The sequence below is a fragment of the Rhinatrema bivittatum genome, chromosome 1 (assembly GCF_901001135.1).
Source record: "Rhinatrema bivittatum chromosome 1, aRhiBiv1.1, whole genome shotgun sequence".
NCBI classification, from domain to species: Eukaryota; Metazoa; Chordata; class Amphibia; order Gymnophiona; family Rhinatrematidae; genus Rhinatrema; species Rhinatrema bivittatum.
In genome coordinates this window covers 682,472,659-682,492,736 of record NC_042615.1, presented here as the reverse complement: position 1 = coordinate 682,492,736, position 20,078 = coordinate 682,472,659, and the positions used below count along the sequence as shown (strand labels likewise).

The window sequence follows — 20,078 nt, the reverse complement described above, 5'->3', positions numbered from 1 at the left end:
ACAATCACCTAATTCCTAATTTTATGATGTTTCTTAGTTAACTGCCTTCTCCACCCCTGATTAAGCTTCCAAGTTTATCCTCCTTGTTGATTGTAACTTTGCTTCCTCTGTTATATGATTGTTATAGTTTTCCCCACTTTGGGCCGGATTTTAAAAGAGTAACGCGCATAAGTTATGCGCGTAACCCTCTTAAAAGGCCCCTACGCACGCCGAGCCTATTTTGCATAGGCTCGGCGGCGCACGCAAGCCCCGGGACGTGCGTAAGTCCCAGGGCGTTGCAAAGGGGGCGTGTCGTGTGGGCGGCGCGAATTTCGGGGCGGGAGGGGTGACGGGGGCGTGATGCCGGCCCGGGGGCGTGGTCGAGGACTCCGGACCAGCTTATGGACCTTATTGTCCCCCAAGGAATCCATAAGCTTCTCGAGGTCCTCACCAAAAAGGAGCCTACCTTTGAAAGGCAACGTGCCCAGCTGGGCGTTGGAGGACGGATCGGCCGACCAATTGCACAGTCAGAGGCGGAGTCTGGCGGAGACTGCCGAGGCCATCGCCTTACACTGAATGCAAATGAGGTCGTGGAGCACATCAGCCCCATAAGCGACTACGGTTTCGAGACGCTGTTCCGCTCTGCCGACAGCAGGTCCTGGTTGCAGAGTAACTGTTGAACCCACCTGAGACCTGCCCATAGCATGAGACTGCTGTAAAAAGTCGCACGAACCCCCAGCGCCAAGACATCAAAAATGCGCTTCATATGTGCCTCGAGCTTGCGGTCCTGGGTGTCTTTCAGGGCCATTGATCCCTCCACAGGGATGGTGGTATGTTTGGTGACCGCAGAGACGGAAGAATCCATGGAGGGAATTTTTAAAATTTCCAAACACTCCTCCGGGAGGGGGTAGAGCTTATCCATGGCCCGCGCCACCCGGAAGCCCGCTTCGGGAGCCTCCCATTCCCGCAGGAGCAACAGCTTGTGCATGGGATGAAAAGGGAAGGGGGTAGCCGGAGCCCTGAGTCCCGCCAGGACCAGGTCCATATCTTTAGGAAAAGAGGCTGTAAGGGTGTCCGCGGGGGGCCCCTCCAACCCCAATTCCTGGAGGACAAAAGGGATGAGGGGTTCCAGCTTCTCCCTGCGGAACATCCGTAGGACCCTGGGGTTGTCTCCCTCCAGGGAAGGAAGGGTACCTGCTGCATCAAGGGAGGCGTCAGGATCTGGGAGTACCGGGTCCACCGGGAGGGTACCCCTGGGACCACCCGCATCTGTATAGGCCCCTGGGGCTCCGCAGCCGGGCCAACACAACGGCGCGGAGCGGGGAAGTTTTTGCGGGGGGGGGGGGCAAGAAGGGGGACCTTCCTCCTCCTCCTCCTGCTGGCTAAATAGGATTTATGCAGGAGGACGACAAATTCCGTTGAAAAACGGGCCCTAGATTTCCCGGGTGGGGGAGGGGGGCGAGGAGGGGTCAGGGAATTCATCCTCGGGGCCCGCGGGGCTCAAATCGGGGGGAGACTGAGAAAAAAAAAAATCGGCTCCCCAGCCCCAGGCAGCTCCGAAAAAACTGAGCCGCTGAAAACTCGGCCTGGCCATACTGTGGGGACTCGATCCCCGGACTAAATTTGCCTGCCCTGCCGAGGAGGGACCTTCCCCACCCGGCAGGCAAGCAGAACAGAGGCCCTCGCGTGAAAATCGCGACGAGGGCTGACCACAGGAGAGGCAGGCAGCCTGCCTCAGCATAAAGAGAGCTGCTCTGAAGAAAAAAACGGCAGAAAAAAAAGTTTGATTGGCAGCTTGCAGGCCCGGAGTGAAGCAGGGGGGAATCCTGCTGACTCCTGCCTTTCTGGCTGCCGGTTGAAGCCCTCTGAAGACCAAAATGAAAAACAAAATGGGTCTACTGCTGTAAGGTAAGTTAAAAAGCACTTTGAATACTTTTAACTGTGTTTTTTTTAATATATATACAGACTGAGCACAGCAGTGGGGAACTAAGCCCCTTCAGCAGCCAGAGGAGGGGGAGGAGACCTGGACCACCAGACTCTGTCCCCACACCTGGAAGCGGCTACGGACTCAGGCTATGCAGTGCACAAGGGGCAAAGCCCTCCTGAGTCCGAAAAACTACAACTCCCTGTCAGAGGTTTTTTTTTTTGTTTTGTTTTGTTTTTTTACAGGAAGAAGATCACACTAGATCCCTAAGGAATAAGTACTTGCTTGATCCATGAAGAAAAGAAAAGGCTGACTAGCCTAGAGCAGGAGACCGAAGGGTGAGCTGTTACACCTGCTGGAGACAGACGAATACTGAAGGGTTACAGGATAGGCTCTGTCCTCATATACTTTCAGTTTTAGTCTGTCTCCACCTGCTGGAAAGGAGGCTCAACCCACAGTCTGGACTGATCCGGGTACGTACTGGGAACAGCCTTTTAACTTCACTTCACAAATTCCCCACACTTTAATGAGAGTTTGCTCATTCCCCTGTAGGCCACTATCAGACATAGTGAATTCACTAATACATTTAAAGGACGCTAATTAGACACATTCCTAATCCCATAGCAACCTAAAACTTAACTAGGAACTGAACAAATTTGAGATGAAGGCAGTAGTCCAGCAGCAAAAGGGGTGATTCCCAGTCTTTTGGATCGAGTGTCACATGTATGATTTTTTTTCCCACCAATGAGAAATTGAACATGTGCATGCAATGCAAACAGCTCCTTTCTCTCAGAGAACAAGTTGATCTCTGGAGGCTAGAGTGGCAGACCTGGAGGAACTGAGGCAGACAGAGAGGTATACAGATGAGATCTTTAGGGACATAGGAGCCAAGTCCCAATGTCAGACTGGCAGCCCTGGTGCTGTCTTGGAGGAAGGTGGTCTCATGATCAGAGAGCATCAACCTGGTGCAGCAGGAAAGGATCTTGTATCAAGGACCTGCTTTCCAGGTGGTGCATTGTCCTTTTGCACCAAGGATGTGTCTCCAAGGGCTACTGCCCAGGAGGGAAGGGTTAGGTCGGCCGTCATAGTTGGTGATTCGATTATTAGGAATGTAGATAGCTGGGTGGCTGGTGGGCGTGAGGATCGCCTGGTAACATTCCTACCTGGTGTGAAGGTGGCGGACCTCATGCATCACCTAGATAGGATTTTAGACAGTGCTGGGGAGGAGCCGGTTGTCATGGTACCTGTGTGCACCAGCGACATAGGAAAATGTGGGAGGGAGGTTCTGGAAGCCAAATTTAAGCTCAGAGGTAGAAAGCTTAAATCCAGAACCTCCAGGGTAGCATTCTCTGAAATGCTCCCTGTAACACGGGCAGGTCCCCAGAGGCAGGCAGAGCTCCAGAGTCTCAATGTGTGGATGAGACGATGGTGCAAGGAAGAGGGATTCACTTTTGTAAGGAACTGGGAAACCTTTTGGGGAAGGGGGGAGTCTCTTCCGAAGAGATGGGCTCCACCTTAACCAGGGTGGAACCAAACTGCTGGCGCTAACCTTTAAAAAGGAGATAGAGCAGCTTTTAAACTAGAACAAAGGGGAAAGCAATGCATGGTTCAGAGGGAGGTATCTTCAAAGGATACCAATGACGCATTAGAATTAGGGCATCCCAACAGTGAGGTTCCAATAATAAGAAAAGTAGTCCAAGTGCCTGTAACTAAAAACTCACCTGAGCTAAAAAATTCTAACTTTTCTCTATCAATTAAAAAGCAGAATGAAAATACAAACAAAAACACACTTTGAAATGTTTGTATGCTAATGCCAGAAGTCTAAGAAGTAAGATGGGAGAATTAGAATGTATAGCAGTGAATGATGACAGACTTAATTGGCATCTCAGAGACATGGTGGAAAGAGGATAACCAATGGGACAGTGCTATACCGTGGTACAAATTATATCGCAATGACAGAAAGGAGCATCCAGGAAGTGGTGTGGCGCTTTATGGCGGGATGGCATTGAGTCCAACAGGATAAACATCCTACATGAGATTAAATGCACAATCAAATCTTTATGGGTAGAAATCCCTTGTGTGTTGGGGAAGAGTGTAGTGATAAGAGTATACTACTGTCCACCTGGCCAAGATGGTGAAATGGACAGTGAAATGCTAAGAGAAATTAAGGAAGCTAACCAAATTGGTAGTGCAGTAATAATGGGAGATTTCAATTACCCCAGTATTGATTGGGTAAATGTATCATCGGGATATGCTAGAGAGATTATTCCTGGATGGAATAAATGACAATTTTATGGAACAATTGGTTCAGGAACCGATGAGAAAGGAAGCAATTTTCTATCTAATTCTCAGTGGAGCACAGGATTTGGTGTGAGAGGTAACTGGCAATAGTGATCATAATATGATCAAATTTGAATTAATGACTGGAAGGGGGACAGTAAGCAAATCCATGGCTCTCGTGCTAAACTTTCAAAAGGGAAACTTTGATAAAATGAGAAAAATAGTTAGAAAAAAAAATGAAAGGAGCAGCTACAAAGGTAAAGTGTGCAAGAGGCCTGGTCATTTTTAAAAAATATCATCCTAGAAGCACAGTCAAGATGTATTCCACACATTAAAGGTGGAAGAAAGACAAAACGATTACCAGCATGGTTAAAAGGTGAGGTGAAAGAGGCTATTTTAGCCAAAAGATCTTCAATCAAAAATGGGAAGAAGGATCCAACAGAAGAAAATAGGATAAAGCATAAGCGTTGGCAAGTTAAATGTAAGAAATTGATAAGACAGGCTAAGAAAGAATTTGAAAAGAAGTTGGCTGAAGAGGCAAAAACTCACAGTAAAAACTTTTTAAAATATATCCGAAGCAGAAAGCCTGTGAGTGAGTCAGTTGGACTGTTAGATGATCAAGGGGTTAAAGGGGCACTTAGAGAAGATAAGGCCATCGTGGAAAGTCTGAACGATTTCTTTGCTTCAGTGTTTACTGAAGAGGATGTTGGGGAGATACCCGTTCTGGAGAAGGTTTTCATGAGTAATGACTCAGATGGACTGAACCAAATCACAGTGAACCTAGAAGATGTGGTAGGCCTGACTGACAAACTGAAGAGTAGTAAATCACCTGGACCGGATGGAATATACCCCAGGGTTCTGAAGGAACTCAAAAATGAAATTTCAGATCTATTAGTAAAAATTTGTAACCTATCATTAAAATCATCAATTGTACCTGAAGACTGGAGGGTGGATAAATTAACCCCAATATTTAAAAATGGCTCCAGGGGAAACTACAGACCAGTTAGCCTGACATCAGTGCCAGGAAAAATAGTGGAAAGTGTTCTAAATTTCAAAATCACAGAACATATAGAAAGACATGGTTGAATGGAACAAAGTCTGCATGGCTTTACCCAAGGCAAATCTTGCCTCACAAATCTTCATTTTTTTGAAAGGATTAATAAACATGTGGATAAAGGTGAACCGATAGATGTAGTGTATTTGGATTTTCAGAAGGCATTTGACAAAGTCCCTCATGAGATGCTTCTAGGAAAAGTAAAAAATCATAGACTTAGTTTTTGGGTACTTGCCAGGTTCTTATGGCCTGGATTGGCCACTGTTGGAGACAGGATGCTGGGCTTGATGGACCCTTGGTCTGACCCAGTATGGCATGTTCTTAAGCTCTTATGGGCTGGCGACAAGGTTACCTTTTCTGATGAATCTTGGGAAGATCTCCTGATGTCTTTAAAACTAGTCTCTATAAATACTAATTTGAGACATATTCACTTTAACTTCAGTTATATAATTTACTATACCCCAGAAAGGCTTTTCAAATTTAGTTGGAAGGAGTTTTTGAATTGTACTAGGTGTGGAGCTACAGTAGCTTCTTTCCTCCATATGGTGTGGCAGTGTGGGGCTATGTATGGATATTAGAGTGATATTGCAATATAATAATTCCTGTTAGCCCATTAACTCTTCTTCTGGAGGAAGCTGAAGAAGGTATAGAGTATTTCTCGTACTAGTTTGGTTATTCTGGCTTTAGTGTGAAGAAATGTCAGCACTGCACAGGAAAGATTAATGGGCACTGATTAAGGAAGATTGTAAAGCAGACCTTTTCCTCATGACCCGAAAGCAAAAGCAGTTTATCTGCATAAGGGTTGCGTATATACATTTAAGAAAAATGTATATTTTTCATCTGAATGTATATACATTCAGATGAAAAAATGTGAGTTCTATGGGGCAACTGAGAATTGTCAGTGTTTGAAACTATATACTATACAAAAATGGAGACTCATTTTGTTTTGTCTTATTTCTTTAAAAAATAAAAAATCACAAAAAAAATACCACATTTGAAGTTTCTATAAGGCCATATTTCAAAGTATGCTTACCAAAAATCTAAGCACCACAGTGCAAAAACAAATATTCAAGAAACAAAACCAATTTAGAGAAAGGCTATCAAATTCTAGGAACGAGTTACTTCACAAAAAAAGCCTTTCCATGGGATCTCTATCGTCTAGGAAAATGCATCTTACGGGAGATTTCGTCACCGTCAGCAAATCTGGCCAGTTCAGGACTTCCAGTTATGCAGCCGGTAATGGGCTTCAGTTTCAAAGCCATTTACACCCATAAAACACAGTTTTATGCACATAAATGGCTGTTAGAAAATAAGCCAGGGGTCAGTATGCATAAAATTACGCACATAGCCCAGTGCCACATGTATTTTTATGCACAGTGAGGAGTGGCGCTCCGTGGGGCGGAGTTCAGGCTTATGTGCATACATTTTAAAATGTACGTAAATTAGCCCACATAATTTAAGCCCTGCAAAAAGCAGGGGTAATGTTTCACGAGTTAATCTGCATGTATCGGGTCGATTACCAGCGCATAAGTTTGCTTTGAAAACATCAGATAAAGACTGTGTATAAAAGGTCCCTGCAGATTTTAGCCCTACCCATACAGTTATAAAATTACCTCCCTACATCCAAATCAAAAGTTAGAAAGACTGAGAATGTACAAGGAACCTTACTAAATGGATCATCTCTTAAGCGCGGCTGCAGTTATCCTGTTTCTAACCTGCTTTGGACGCTATTCCCTCCGATACAGTAACGTGCGCCCAGATTATCGCCTTTTTAACCAGCTTATTTGCCGCATCTTTAACCTGCATATTTACCGCCTACCCTGACCCTGGTGTTAGTGTGGTGTTCAGTCAGCTTCCCGCTGCCTTGAGCGCCCGGGTGTACGTCCAAGCTGCGACCTCGGACATCCGGCAACCCCTGCGTGCTGAGCCCGATCTCCAGCATCTACAGCCACAGCTCCCGCAGCTCCAGGGGCTCCCTGAGCACTTACCCGGAGCCGCCGCTGTCCTCACCCTGCGCCTCCCTGCTGGGCTCCGAGTTGCCGGAGGAGCCCGTCCCGCCCGACTTCAGGGACGCGTGCCGGCACAAGTCGCCGCCCCCCATCCCAACCGAGGATCGGCCACGCTGCACGAGTTCCAGCTCCCCTACCAGGTGACTCCGTGCAGGGAGAACAGACCCATCCAGACGTTCATGGACCTTCCTGCTGCCTTGAGCACCCGGCTGGTCATCCAAAGCCGCGACCTCGGATGTCCAGCTTGGACATTACAGCTGGGCGCTCAAGGCAGCGGGAAGGTCCATGAACGGACGCCGCGACCTGAGTGCCCGTCTGGACGTCCGAGGGTCGCGGCGTCCGTTCATGGACCTTCCCACTGCCTTGAGGACGTGGCTTGGAATGTCCAGCCGGGCGCTCAAGGCAACGGGGGTCTGTAGGAAAGAACCATCCACTTACCTGGTGGAATGACATTTCAAATGACATTTGAAATGACAGGTACCAGCGCACCCTGGATACTGTTTAGGATTTGCGTCTAATTTGAATACTGAATCGAGCGGTATGTGAACCAAAATATGCACGCGGCAAACGAGGGTGCGCCCGGCACTGATGCACTCTTTCTTACGCATCCTTACTATCAGGCCGATACAGTACAGTGCGCTCCGACGCAGCGCACTGTTAGCCTGCTCTTGGACGCGCGTTTTTCCCTTACCCCTTATTCAGTAAGGGGAGGAAAACGCACGTCCAACCCGCGGCACCTAATAGCGCCCTCAACATGCAAATGCATGTTGATAGCCCTATTAGGTATGCGCGCGCGATTCAGAAAGCAAAATGTGCAGCCAAGCCGCACATTTTACTTTCATTAATTAGCGCCAACCCAAAGGTCGGCGCTAATTTCTTCCGGCACCGGGAAAGTGCACAGAAAAGCAGTAAAAACCCTCCGACTTAATATCATTGCGATATTAAGTCGGAGGGTGCACAGAAAAGCAGTTTTTACTGCTTTTCTGTGCACTTTCCCGGTAAAATTGAGCATCCGGTTTTCGGCCCGACAGTCGCGGGCCAAATTCATTGCGATATTAAGTCGGAGGTCCCGAAGAGTAAAAAAAAGTTTAAAAAAAAAATTTGAATTTGGCCCACGACTGTCGGGCCGAAAACCAGACGCTCAATTTTGCCGGCGTCCAGTTTCCAAGCCCATGGCTGTCAGCGGACTCGAGAACCGACGCCGGCAAAATTGAGCGTCGGCTGTCAAACCTGCTGACAGCCGCCGCTCCTGTCCAAAAAGAGGCGCTAGGGACGTGCTAGCGTCCCTAGCGCCTCTTTTTACCGCTGGGCCTAATTTAAATAAATTAACTTACTGTATCGTACGCACAGGAGAGTGTCCTGTGCGCGTGCCGGGAGAGCGGGCGCTCGCCCACTCTCCCGCGTTTTTTACTGTATCGGCCTGTATATCGGTCCGAAACTTTGTTAAAGCCTGGTTTAATTGCCTGCTATGGAAAGGATTTCCTTATTATAAACCAGATTATTATGAATTTACTGCAAACCGTCCTTGCCACATTTTTTAACCTCTTCAGCCCATGCTACATTACTTTTGGGAAATATGAAAATGAAACACGGGGATAGAAATTATTAAATTTCACAATATGCCATAAAATAATTATCCAAGGCAGAACATTCCAGTTTATACCATGACACACACTAGTGGTGACTATTTCACAATCTCAAGCTGGTTGAACCAGAAGGATGAAGGGTTTCTTTTAACCAAAAAGCAACATATTATTTTTAAAACACGATAATATATGTGTTACTTACTAAAGGAGGGCCGCCCAAGAAAATTGTTCCCTGATTCTTGACTATAATACTTTCATCAGCCATTGCTGGTACATATGCTCCTCCCGCTGTGCAGGACCCCATTACTATTGCTATCTGTATGAAAAGAAATAAACAAATCAAGGACATGCACTCACACATCATATCAACTGAACTTATAGACATGAAATTCACAAATTAACATCATCTGCTGCTCTGAATCAATGTAAACGAAGAAGCAATTGAAACTTTGGTTGTAACGTAAAACGTGTGAATATCCAGAAGTATTAAATCAAAACAGACTCCAGAAGGCCATCCCTTGTCCCTCCCTTCTACTGAGGCTATGGTCAGGGCACCCCCTGCTGTTCTGGGGAGGCCCCAAAGAAACTGTGATGGAGAGAGAGAAGGAGGAAAAGCCAAGAGGGATGAGAGCCAGAAGGGACAAGATGGCAGGAAAGGAGGGAAGACACTGGATGGATGAAACAGGAGGGGAGGGAGGAGAAACTATAGACAGGAGATAGCTGAGAGTAGAGGAAGTGGGAAAAAAGAGAAGAGGTGGAAAGACAGGCTATAGTGAAAGTGCAAGATAAAATGAGAAAAAGAAGGAAAAATGAAAATAAAAGTTTACAGAACTGAAATGGAGAAAAAAACAGAAAAAAGAAAAACAATCCAGAGGGCTGCACAAAAGTTAGAAACATCTTTTCATTTGTTTTTTTGTTGTTGTTTTTTTTAACTTGAAAGATTTTCAGAAAAAATTGGTTTTGTAAATAGATTTTAAGAAAGTGTTTTATATGCAAATATATTATAGAACCACATGGGGCCTTAAGTATGTTTGGGGTCCTTTGTTTTCAGCTTTTATCTTATTTTCCATGGAAATTTATCGGGGTTTATTACAACAAAAACAAGAGAAATCAGTGGGAAAAAAAATGACTCGCCATTTTTCCAGGTAAATATAAATTTTGGCTCTTGCTGTAATAAGCAATAATAAATTCCCAAGAAAAATAAAATCTGAAAAATGAAGGTCCCCAAGTAAATCACCGATGAAATTTACAAATTCAACTCAATGCAAAACTTTTTTCTCCATTATCAGTGCATATTGTACAATAATAATGATAAAAATAATTTAGCAATAAATTCACTGTATCATAGCACATGTGAGCTGTACTCCTAAGCCTCTCATTGTCATTGGATTTAGAAAAGTTAAGCAATATTCGTCTCACACTCATTCATCCAGTCTCTCTCAACCATACATAACCCCAGCCAACTCATCCCCTATCCACCTGGCTTCTGTTCCAAACAGCTCCCTGCTCTACACAACCTATCACCCCTTTCACCTTCTGTAACTGGTTTTGTTTGTGGGGGAGGAATGGTATGCGAGCACGGCACTCTGTGGGAGGGACCCGAAAATCTAGATGCCGCTACCTAGATAAGTACAATATGACAGCAGATGAGAACCGAAAAGCCCATCTAGTCTGCCCTAATTTCTTTCTATCGCAGTATGATAGACATCACTTAATCTCCAGTTTTCTCTTCACAACTAAGAATCCTCTGCGCTTAACCCAGGTTTTCTTGAATTTTGTTACTGTTCTTGCCTCTGTCATCACTACTGGGAGTCTGTTCCATTCATCCATCACCCTTTCTGTACTCCTGAGCATAAGCACAAGGAAGAGCTGCGGAATACCAAACCAGCAAGAAACATAAGATAATAAAGGAATGGTAAACAATCAAAATGTCAAAAAGATTCAACAAATTAAAGCTTCAATTTTATTTCATCTCAAAAATTCTATCCAATCACAGTGTTTAAAAATCCAATGAACGGTCCCCTGACAAAGGCCATGTTTTGGAACAAATGATTTGGAAGGGACCTCAGAACAACGCTTAAGGCTAGATTTTAAAAGCTGTGCACGCGTAAATTTTGGGGGTAATGCGCGTGGCTGGGCCTTGTGCGGCGTGCATTTTACAATGGGCTCAGCCACGCGCATAACCTCCGATACACGCACAAGTGCCAGACCTGCTGCAAAGGGTGGCCCGGGACAGTGCCATTAGCCGCTGTCCCGGGGAAGCGCGGGCCGCACGCCAGCCAGCTGCCGGAGTCTACTGCTGTTCCAAAGGAGCAGCAAGGTAAAAAACAAAAAAATTATTATAGCTAGGAAAGGGTTAGGGAGAGGAAGAGGTAGGAAAGTTAGATAGGAGTATAGGGAAGTTCCCTCCCAGTCCACTCCGTAATTGGAGCGGACAGAGGGAACTGGGGAAGCCCTATTTGAGTCGCCATGTGTATTTTTCTAAACACCCCCCCCTCCCCGCGCAGAGCTGGCCACCTGCCGGCACATGCGCGCACGGACATGAAAATCCAGCATGCATGTGCGCGTGGGACCCATGTTTTATAACATGCGCATGCCGACGCACGCATGTTATAAAATAACCGCGTCCACGTGCGCGTGTCAGGAACCGTGTGCATCTGGACGCACGTGCGCTCCTTTTAAAAATCTACCTTTTAGTGCACTAGCTGCAAAAAGACAAACCCTTCCTACTAACCCCTCAGCAATATCACTTAAAAAAAAAATTGAGCAGAACCGACCCCAGCACAGATAACCGAGGCACTCAACTGATAACCCTTCTTTCCTTGGAATGAACTTCATTTATCACTACCCTCTTTTGTCTATCACTCAAATCACTTTCTTTTACATGTGTCTTTATTGTGTGGTTTACAGCATATACATCAAATAATCGAAACCTACTCTGCTAACAGTGCTCATAGCCAGGCTATGTTATGACTGCCCAATTTTCCCTTAAAATCTTTGTGTTCTACCACATACTGCTGTATTATGGATTTTCAAAGTTTTTCTGCATCTTTAAGTGATCAAGAAAAAGCATTTGTACAGTTGAACAGATCTACAGTAGGGGTATGCAACGGTATTTTGGGGGTTTTTTTTATTCGCTCACGGGGATGGTTTCATTTGCTTTTTAGTTCATGCTATCTTACAATAAAACCAAACCCCAGCCCCCATTTTAAATAGCTCTCCTCCTCATGGACTCTCCCACACCCCATGGATTCCCTTTTAATATTCCTTAAAGCCATGTACCTCCACACCCCCAGGGGCAGGACTGATCCCCAGTCACTTCCACCCCACTGGTGCCATTTCTCATAATGGAACCAGCCTTTTGAAATCTCTCTCTACAATAAGATGGCACCAGTGCCATGTTGTTGTGTGGCAAATTTTTAAAAAGTCAGGAGGGGAGGGGACTGACTTTAAGGTATGTTAAGGGAGCATCCAGGGATGGGGCACCTGCTAGCCACATTTATTTTTATTTTTTTTATTGGTGACAGCATGGCACCAAATAAAAAAAAAACAAAAAACAAAAAAAAAAAAAAACAATGACATTTAATTCATTATTCTTTCTTTTTTGTTTTTAGAACAGAAGAGGAAATGTGTTAACATTTCCTATTTCATTTCAAAGGACAACTCATTCCTAAACCCACAGGAAGGCAAAAGTAATTTGCCTATGGTCGAGCAGAGGATCAATAGCAGAGCCAGCACCTAAACCTCACGGTGCCCAAGCTGCAACCCATTAAAGCCAAACTTCCCCCATGCAACAGTGCCCTACCACCAAATCAAAAAGGATACCAGCGGGGAAATTACCTGAGAAATTTCTTGCGAGGACATCTGAGCCTGATTGTAGAAAATACGGCCAAAGTGATCGCGATCTGGAAACACATCTGCTTGCCTAGGTAAGTTTGCTCCTCCGGAATCCACTGCACAAAACATTCAATGAACAGGCACTGGGAATTCCAATATCTGCACCTACCACTTGAAATGCACACAAATCTGACTTTATATTTTACCCATTTTTTAAATTATCACACTAGTCTTGCCCAAATTATCAGTCATGAAACCAGAGATCAATAGAGCCAACGTAACTGGGAATAGTTTGTATACAGTATAGGAAAATTGGTTCTTACCTGTTAATTTTTGATCCTGAAGTACCCCAGATCAGTCCAAACAAGTGGGTTTTGCATCCCTACCAGCAGATGGAGACAGAGAACAAAAACTTTGAGGCACTGCTACATAACTGAGAGTGCCACCTGCAATCCCTCAGTATTGTCCTCAGCTCCAACCTTCCACCTGTGACTGAAGAACCTTGCCACTTTGGCCATCAGATTCAGACTTGGACTGCCCCATAGGATTGGATAAGATCGAAGGCTTCTACTAACAGCTCTCATTCTCCCGGGTCCAACTGTTGCCAGCTGAGATAGTCCGCCTGCACATTGTCCACTCCCGACACATGAGAAGCAGCTATCCCCTTTAAATGTAGCTCCGCTCAGACAAAAAGTTCCTGAGCTTCCTCAGCCACTGCGCAACTCTTCGTTCCCCTCCCCCGCTGATTGATATATACCACTGTTGTGCATTGTCTGAAAACACTCTGACCATGGATCAGCAGAAGGAACTCCATCAACGCTCTGAGCACCACTCTAGTCTCCAACCGGTTTATCAACCATGCCGTTTCCGCTAGTAATCCCAGACCTTGTGCTGACCATCCGTGGCAGATCGCTCCCCAACCCTTGCGGCTGACATCCATGGTCACCACCACCCAGGTTGGGATCTCCAGATCCATCCCCTTTTCCAAATTTGGCTGAAACAGCCGCCATGAGAGACTGGACGTGGAGGCCCCCAGTAGCGGCAACAGTCGATGAAACTGCTCTAAAAACAGATTCCACCATGAGAACAGCACCTCCTGCAGAGGATGCATGTGAGTAAATGCCCAAGGCACCAAATCCAAGGTACACGCCATTGACTCCAGCATCTAAAGATAATCCCAAATCCTGTGGACTGGCATCCTCAGTAACCATCCCACCTGAGCTTGCAACTTCTGAATCCTCTCAGAGGTGAGAAAACTTTGCCGACACGGGTAGCGAATGTCACTCCCAGGTACTCCAGCATTTGGATAGGGCACAGGTGACTGCCCAATTGACCACCCAGCCTAAGGATTGTAACAGATCCAGCAACCTCATAACCGACTGCGACATTCTTCTTCTGATTTCCTCGAATCAACCAGTCATCCAGGTAAGGATGAACCAAAATCCTCTCCCTGCAGAGAGCAACCACAACTGCCATCACCTTCGTGAATGTGGGCAGCGCCTGTGCTGGACCGAACAGGAGGACCCAAAACTGAAAGTGCTGCCCCAGGACCACAAAATGCAGGAATCTTTGATGCTCCGCCCTGATGAGAATGTGGAGATAGGCTTCCGTCAAATCTAGAGACACCAGAAATTCTCTTTGACGAACCATCACTATAACCATCTGCAACGTTTCCATAAGAACCGGGGAACTTACAGCAATACATTCCTTCTGCAGATAGAGAAGGGATGAAAGGACCCCCTCCGTCTTTGGGACGACAAAATTGAGTACCGTCCGCGGCCTTGTTCCAATGTCGGAACCATCACACCCAGCCCCCTGAAGGCATCTCAATGTAGCTCGAATTGTTTGCTGACTTCCTCTCGCCCCACAGCGAGATATCACAAAAGCATCCTTGATGGGCAAAGAAAATTCTAATGTGTAGCCTTCTCTTATTACCTCTAGGACCCATTGATCAGAGAATTCTGGTCCACTTCTTGTAAAATAGCGATAGATGGCCCCCAACCGCCACATCGAGAGAGTGGACCCCGTTGGCCTCATTGAGAGGTCTTACCGGCCCCATACCCAGCTCTCTCTGGGATTTCTATGGGCCCCTTGAAAGGACTGCTGCCATCCAGACCCCATTCTTCTGCCCCACCACCAGCACAGAACCCTTCAGGGAACGAAAACCTTATCCTTCCCAAAAAAAGAAACTAGGCGGAAAAGTCTTCCAAGCATCTTCCTGTCCTCTGGCTTATGACCCTTTGACTCGCCTAGCACCTTGATCAATTGCTTCAGGTACTCTCCAAAATACAATTTTCCCTTGAAGGGAAAATTACAGAGTTAAGACTTGTACCACATATCAGCTGACTAAATTTGCAACCACAACAAACGGTGTGCCGAGACCACTGCAACCATACTACTGGCCGAAGTTTAGATCATTTCATAAAGAGCATCCCCCACATAAGCAATCCTAGCTTCCACCTGGGCTGCCTGACTCTCAGCCCCATCCACAGCTGAGGACTTCTCCTGAGCCTTCTGGACCCAGCGCAAACATGCCCTCTGGATGAGGCTACTATAGATCGCAGCTTGTACACTCAAAGCAGAGACCTCAAACATTCACTTCAGGTGAATTTCTAGCTTATTGTCCTGCGCGTCCTTAAAGGCCGCCAACCCCGCCACTGGGATAGTCGTCATCTTGGTGACTGCCGAAACCAAAGCATCCACAGCAGCTGAAGAACTTCCTCAGTTAAAGGACACAACTTCGCCATAGCCCTGACCACTTTCAGGCGACCCCATTCCTGGATTACCAGCTTCTTGACCTTCAGGAGCGGAAAAGCTGTAGGAGGACCCGAACACCATCCAAGACCAGGTCCACCCCTTCATTGTCAGACACCTTCTGGCCCTGATTAATACTCAGCTCCTTCAGGACATGAGGAATAAGCAGCTTCAGTTCCTCCTTACAGAACAGCCGAACCACATGGGGATCATCCCCTTCAGCTACTGGAACCTCCTCTGGATCTGCCATGTCTTTATCCATACCCCAATCGGGGTCCACTGGATCCACCCCAGGAGCAACCCCAGCATCTTTACCCGAGTCATCCATGTCCAAGTCCTCAGAACCACCAGGCTCTCTAGGATGATTCAGGCCCAGGAGACACAGAAAGTCTCCTGACCCCCCCCGGCCTAGGAGGTCCTTCGAAGCAGGGCAAGATTGATGGTCTGCAGATCTGTGGAAAATCCTATGTCATCCTCCTCATCTGACCCAGAGGTAGCCTGATCCTCACCCCCCCCCCCCCTCCTGTTACAATGGAAGCACTGGCAACAACGGGGGAGGGGAATCTCTGGGCTCTAGATCAGCCCTCCTCCTGGCTGATGCTTTACCTCTGCCTGAAAGGCCCTCCAGAACTCCTGCATAATCAGCCACAGGACCCTGCGCCCGGTCTCGGCTCCCCCCCAAGGCACAATCGCAGAATGATCACGCACCCAAGACATCAATTTCTGAATCTGAGCTTCCGGCAGGAAAACTTTGTCCTGCCCTGTGTCAAACCGAACCCCCAGATACTCCAATGACTGGGATGGCTGAAGACTGCTCTTGGACAGGTTCACCACACAACAGAGTTCCTGCAACAAGGAGATCATCTTGTGTCATCAGGTGGCTCTTTTCCTGAGACCTGGCTTGAAATAGCCAGTCATCCAAATATGGGTGCACCAGGATCCCATCTCTTCTCAAGGATGCCGTTACTACCACCATAACCTTGGAAAATGTTCTGGGGGCAGTGGTAGACCAAAGGACAGTGCCTGAAACTGATGATGATGCCCCAACACTGCGAAACATAGAAAACATTGGTGTTCCAACTGGATGGGAATATGAAGGCAGGCCTCTGACAGATCCAGGGAGGTCAGAAATTCCTCCGACTGCACTGCCATTACTATGGAGTAAGGTTACCATGCGAAAATGAGTCGCCTTCAAATGATAGTCGACCCTTTGAAATCCAGGATGAGACGATAGGAACCCTCCTTCTTGGGCACAACAAAATAAATGGAATATCGCTCCATACTTTTTTTGAGACGTGGGCACCGGAACCACAGCCCTCAGCCTGAGGAGCCTTTGAAGTGTAAACTCCACTGTCTGCTTCTTCTGTGGGGAGTGGCAAGGGGACACCATGAACACGTCCCGAGGAATACTGCAAAATTCCAGTGCATATCCTTCTTGTACCACCTCCAGGACACACTGGTCTGAAGTGATCTTGACTCACCTCTGATGAGAGAGGTGCGCCTCCCTCCCCCCCCCATCCCCCAATCTCTTGTTCCCAAAGGTGAGTCAGCAAACCTTCATTGGGAACAACACCTGAGCCTGCTCCTCTCTTGGGCTGTCTGCGACGAAAGGACTGAAACCTACTGAAAGGCAAAGTCCTCTGAAAGGTCGGTCCTCTGTAGGGATGAAACTGCTTGGAACTCTGAAGATGACCTCTCATGCCAAAGGAGCACTACACAATAGCTTATCTCCCAGCAACTGAGGAACCGGAGTTTCGCCCCACTTACTGGCCAGTTTCTCCAACTCGCTCCCAAACAAGGGGCTTTATGCAAGGAAACCAAAATGGGATTCTTCTTCAGCTCAGACATGACATATGTACCAGGAACACCCAAAGTCTGGGAATCAGGGCTGGCAGTTCACCTCTATGAAAGAACCGCAATATGGTTGAATACAGTTCCAGTCCCGGAGGAATTTCCCCATCTTCCCAGGAATCAGGATCTACCTCATCATCAGTGCCCTCCGGGTTCCTGTCGGGAATACCCGCAGGGAGCAGAAGCGAGCTCTGGCGCTTTAGCACAGGACTGGAAGAGGGAGGAGCCACCAGTTGAGGGTCTGACCGGACAGGATTGGGGGAAGCAGAGGACTGCACCTGAAGAAAAGCTTGTAAGCCTTGAACAAATTCCACCCAAAAAAAGCAGCCGGGTCCAGACCAAGCCCAGAAGGAGCTGGTGTAGGGCCCACAAAACTATCCTCTCCTGCGGAGGAACCAGTCAAGAGAGAACCAAAGTCTGGCATCCCTCCATCCAAAGCCGTCCCATCATCAGAATGGGCGGAGCCAGGCTTAGCAAAATCCAAGGAATACAACTCTCCCTGAGATTTGGAATAGTGCTGACATGTTAGAAGACAGGTCAGGCTGAGAAGCCCTAATATAACAGGCATCACAACAGAAAGGCGCTTAAGCTTCTTGTTTACCAGCACCAGTGCTCAAAAATGTATGTGCACAAAAATTAAGCGCTGCAGAAGTGCAACAAGGCACACGCACAACTTGTGCGCCAAACGAAAGCGTTTAATCCAGCTTGAAATTTGTGCTCGAGAAAGGGCGCGCCCAAAACAAAGTACACAATGCGTGCAAAGAGCAGATGGCCTACAGGGCAGCAAGACATGTCCAGGAGCACGCAAAAATGCCGCAGCGTCCTACCACGCGGCGTGAACATAAAATTGCCATCTTGGCTCAGTCCAAGGGTCCATCAAGCCTAGCATCATGTTTTCAATCCAGACTACAAGTACCTGGCAAATACCCAAACACTAAGTAGATCCCATGCTACTGATGCCAGTAATAGCAGTGGCTATTCTCTAAGACAACTTGATTAACAGCAGTTAATGGACTTCTCCATGAACTTATCCAAACTTTTTTAAACCCAGCTACACTAAATGCACCTCTGGCAACAAATTCCAGAGTTTAATTGTGCGTTGAGTGAAAAAGATTTTTCTCCAATTAGTTTTAAATGTGCTACTTGCCAACTTCATGGAGTGCCCCCTAGACCTTCTATTATCCGAAAGAGTAAATAACAGATTCACATTTACCCGTTCTAGACCTCTCATGATTTTAAAAATACTTCTATCATATCCCCCCTCAGCTGTCTCTTCTCCAAGCTGAACAGCCGTAACCTCGTTAGCATTTCCTCCAAAAGCCTAACTGCGGGGCCTAGTCCACCGGGGCTGCCCAGTTTCCCAACCCCAATGGCAGCATGACCGAACGTTGGGACGGCACACCGAGCACGGAGACCGGAGGAAGTCCTAAAACTCCTCTGTCTCTGTTTCGGAAGGTAAACTTTCTTTTTTTCTTTAATCTTACCTGAGCTCAGGGCTTATAGGCTGAGTACAGAGATACAGGGGCAGAGAGCATCTGCCGTCACCGCCACCGCCACGTCTCCTACACCCTCTGCCTTTCAGCTGAACTAGCAGCTAAGTCCACAACGGGAGACTCAGCTACCGGACCAAGGCACACCTCTGAGGGACCACAGAAATTACTTCAGGAATTCTCAACTGGGAGAGGGACCTTTTGGTATCACTGCAGGAGAGCAGGGCTCTCTTTTCCTTAATTCAAATTTCAGTTTTCTCTTTTCAAAAAACCCGAAGCAATCCCCGTAAGGAGATGCACATCCACCATCTTCTGGAGACGGAGAACACTGGCAGGCTGGAGTCACTGCAGGAGTATATATACTGTGATGTCAGCTTGCTCTGTCTCCATCTGCTGGCAGGGGAGCATAACCCACTGGTCCTACGTCCATCTGTCTACATGCTAGGAAACTTCTAATTTAGTTTTTTCAGACCATAAAATTTTGCCACATGTCCACAGTATCTCACGTGTTCTTTTGCATACTTCAAGCAGGATTCAAGGTGGGTTCTCTTGAGTAGTAGCTTCCTTCTTGCCACCCTACCATGCAGGCCTGACTGGCGATGTCTGGGATACGGTCATCACACGCACACTTTCACCAGTCTCAGCCATGGAAGCCTTTAGCTCTTTCAAAGTTGCCATTGTCTTCTTGGCTACCTCCGTAATCAGTCTCCTTCTTGCTTGGCCATCCAGTTTGGAGGGGAGACCTGATCTAGACAGGGTCCTCATAGTACCATACATCTTCCACTTCTTAATAATAACCCTGACCATGCTCCAGGGAATATTCAAGGACATTGCAATTCTTTTATACTTATCTCCACAACTTCATCCTGGAGTTCCTTTGACAAATCCTTGTTGTTCATGGCTGGGTCTTAGCTTTCAAATGAACTACCTAGCAGAGAGACTCAACAGGAACTGCTGAATTTATTCTTGTAGCGGCGCAGGGAAAGAAGAGTCACGTCAGACAGGATTTCTTAGGGAAGCCAGCATCCTCTGATGATTGTCCGATCTCCATCTCAGGATGTTGTTTTTTATTATATCAAGTTACACAATTCCACAGCAACTACTATACAGTTTATGATTGGCTAATACGTCCTACGTGCTGATACAACATGTTGCCTGCGTGCATGCCTACGTTGCTATGGCTACAATCTCTCATGCTGTGCCGGTTTCTATGTCAAGCTATCTGTGTCAAAAGTAAAAGTTGTTTATGCTGTGCTTAAGACATGCAGACTTTATGTCTGCTCAGGACGAGAATTTGCAAACTCAGCAAAAAGT

At 46.8% G+C, this 20,078-nt stretch overlaps 1 protein-coding gene across 2 annotated transcripts in view; it reads right to left on the bottom strand.

The window, feature by feature from the left end:
* The window catches only part of MCCC2 (methylcrotonoyl-CoA carboxylase 2), a 137,684-nt gene that overhangs the window by 92,547 nt on the left and 25,059 nt on the right, over window positions 1-20,078 (bottom strand). For both annotated transcript variants that reach the window (XM_029574605.1, XM_029574594.1), the window contains exons 6-7: window positions 12,673-12,785; window positions 9,035-9,148 (exon numbers count right to left, since the gene is read on the bottom strand). In XM_029574605.1, coding sequence (XP_029430465.1) covers window positions 9,035-9,148; window positions 12,673-12,785 — 227 coding nt within the window. The remainder of the gene's footprint in view (window positions 1-9,034; window positions 9,149-12,672; window positions 12,786-20,078) is intronic.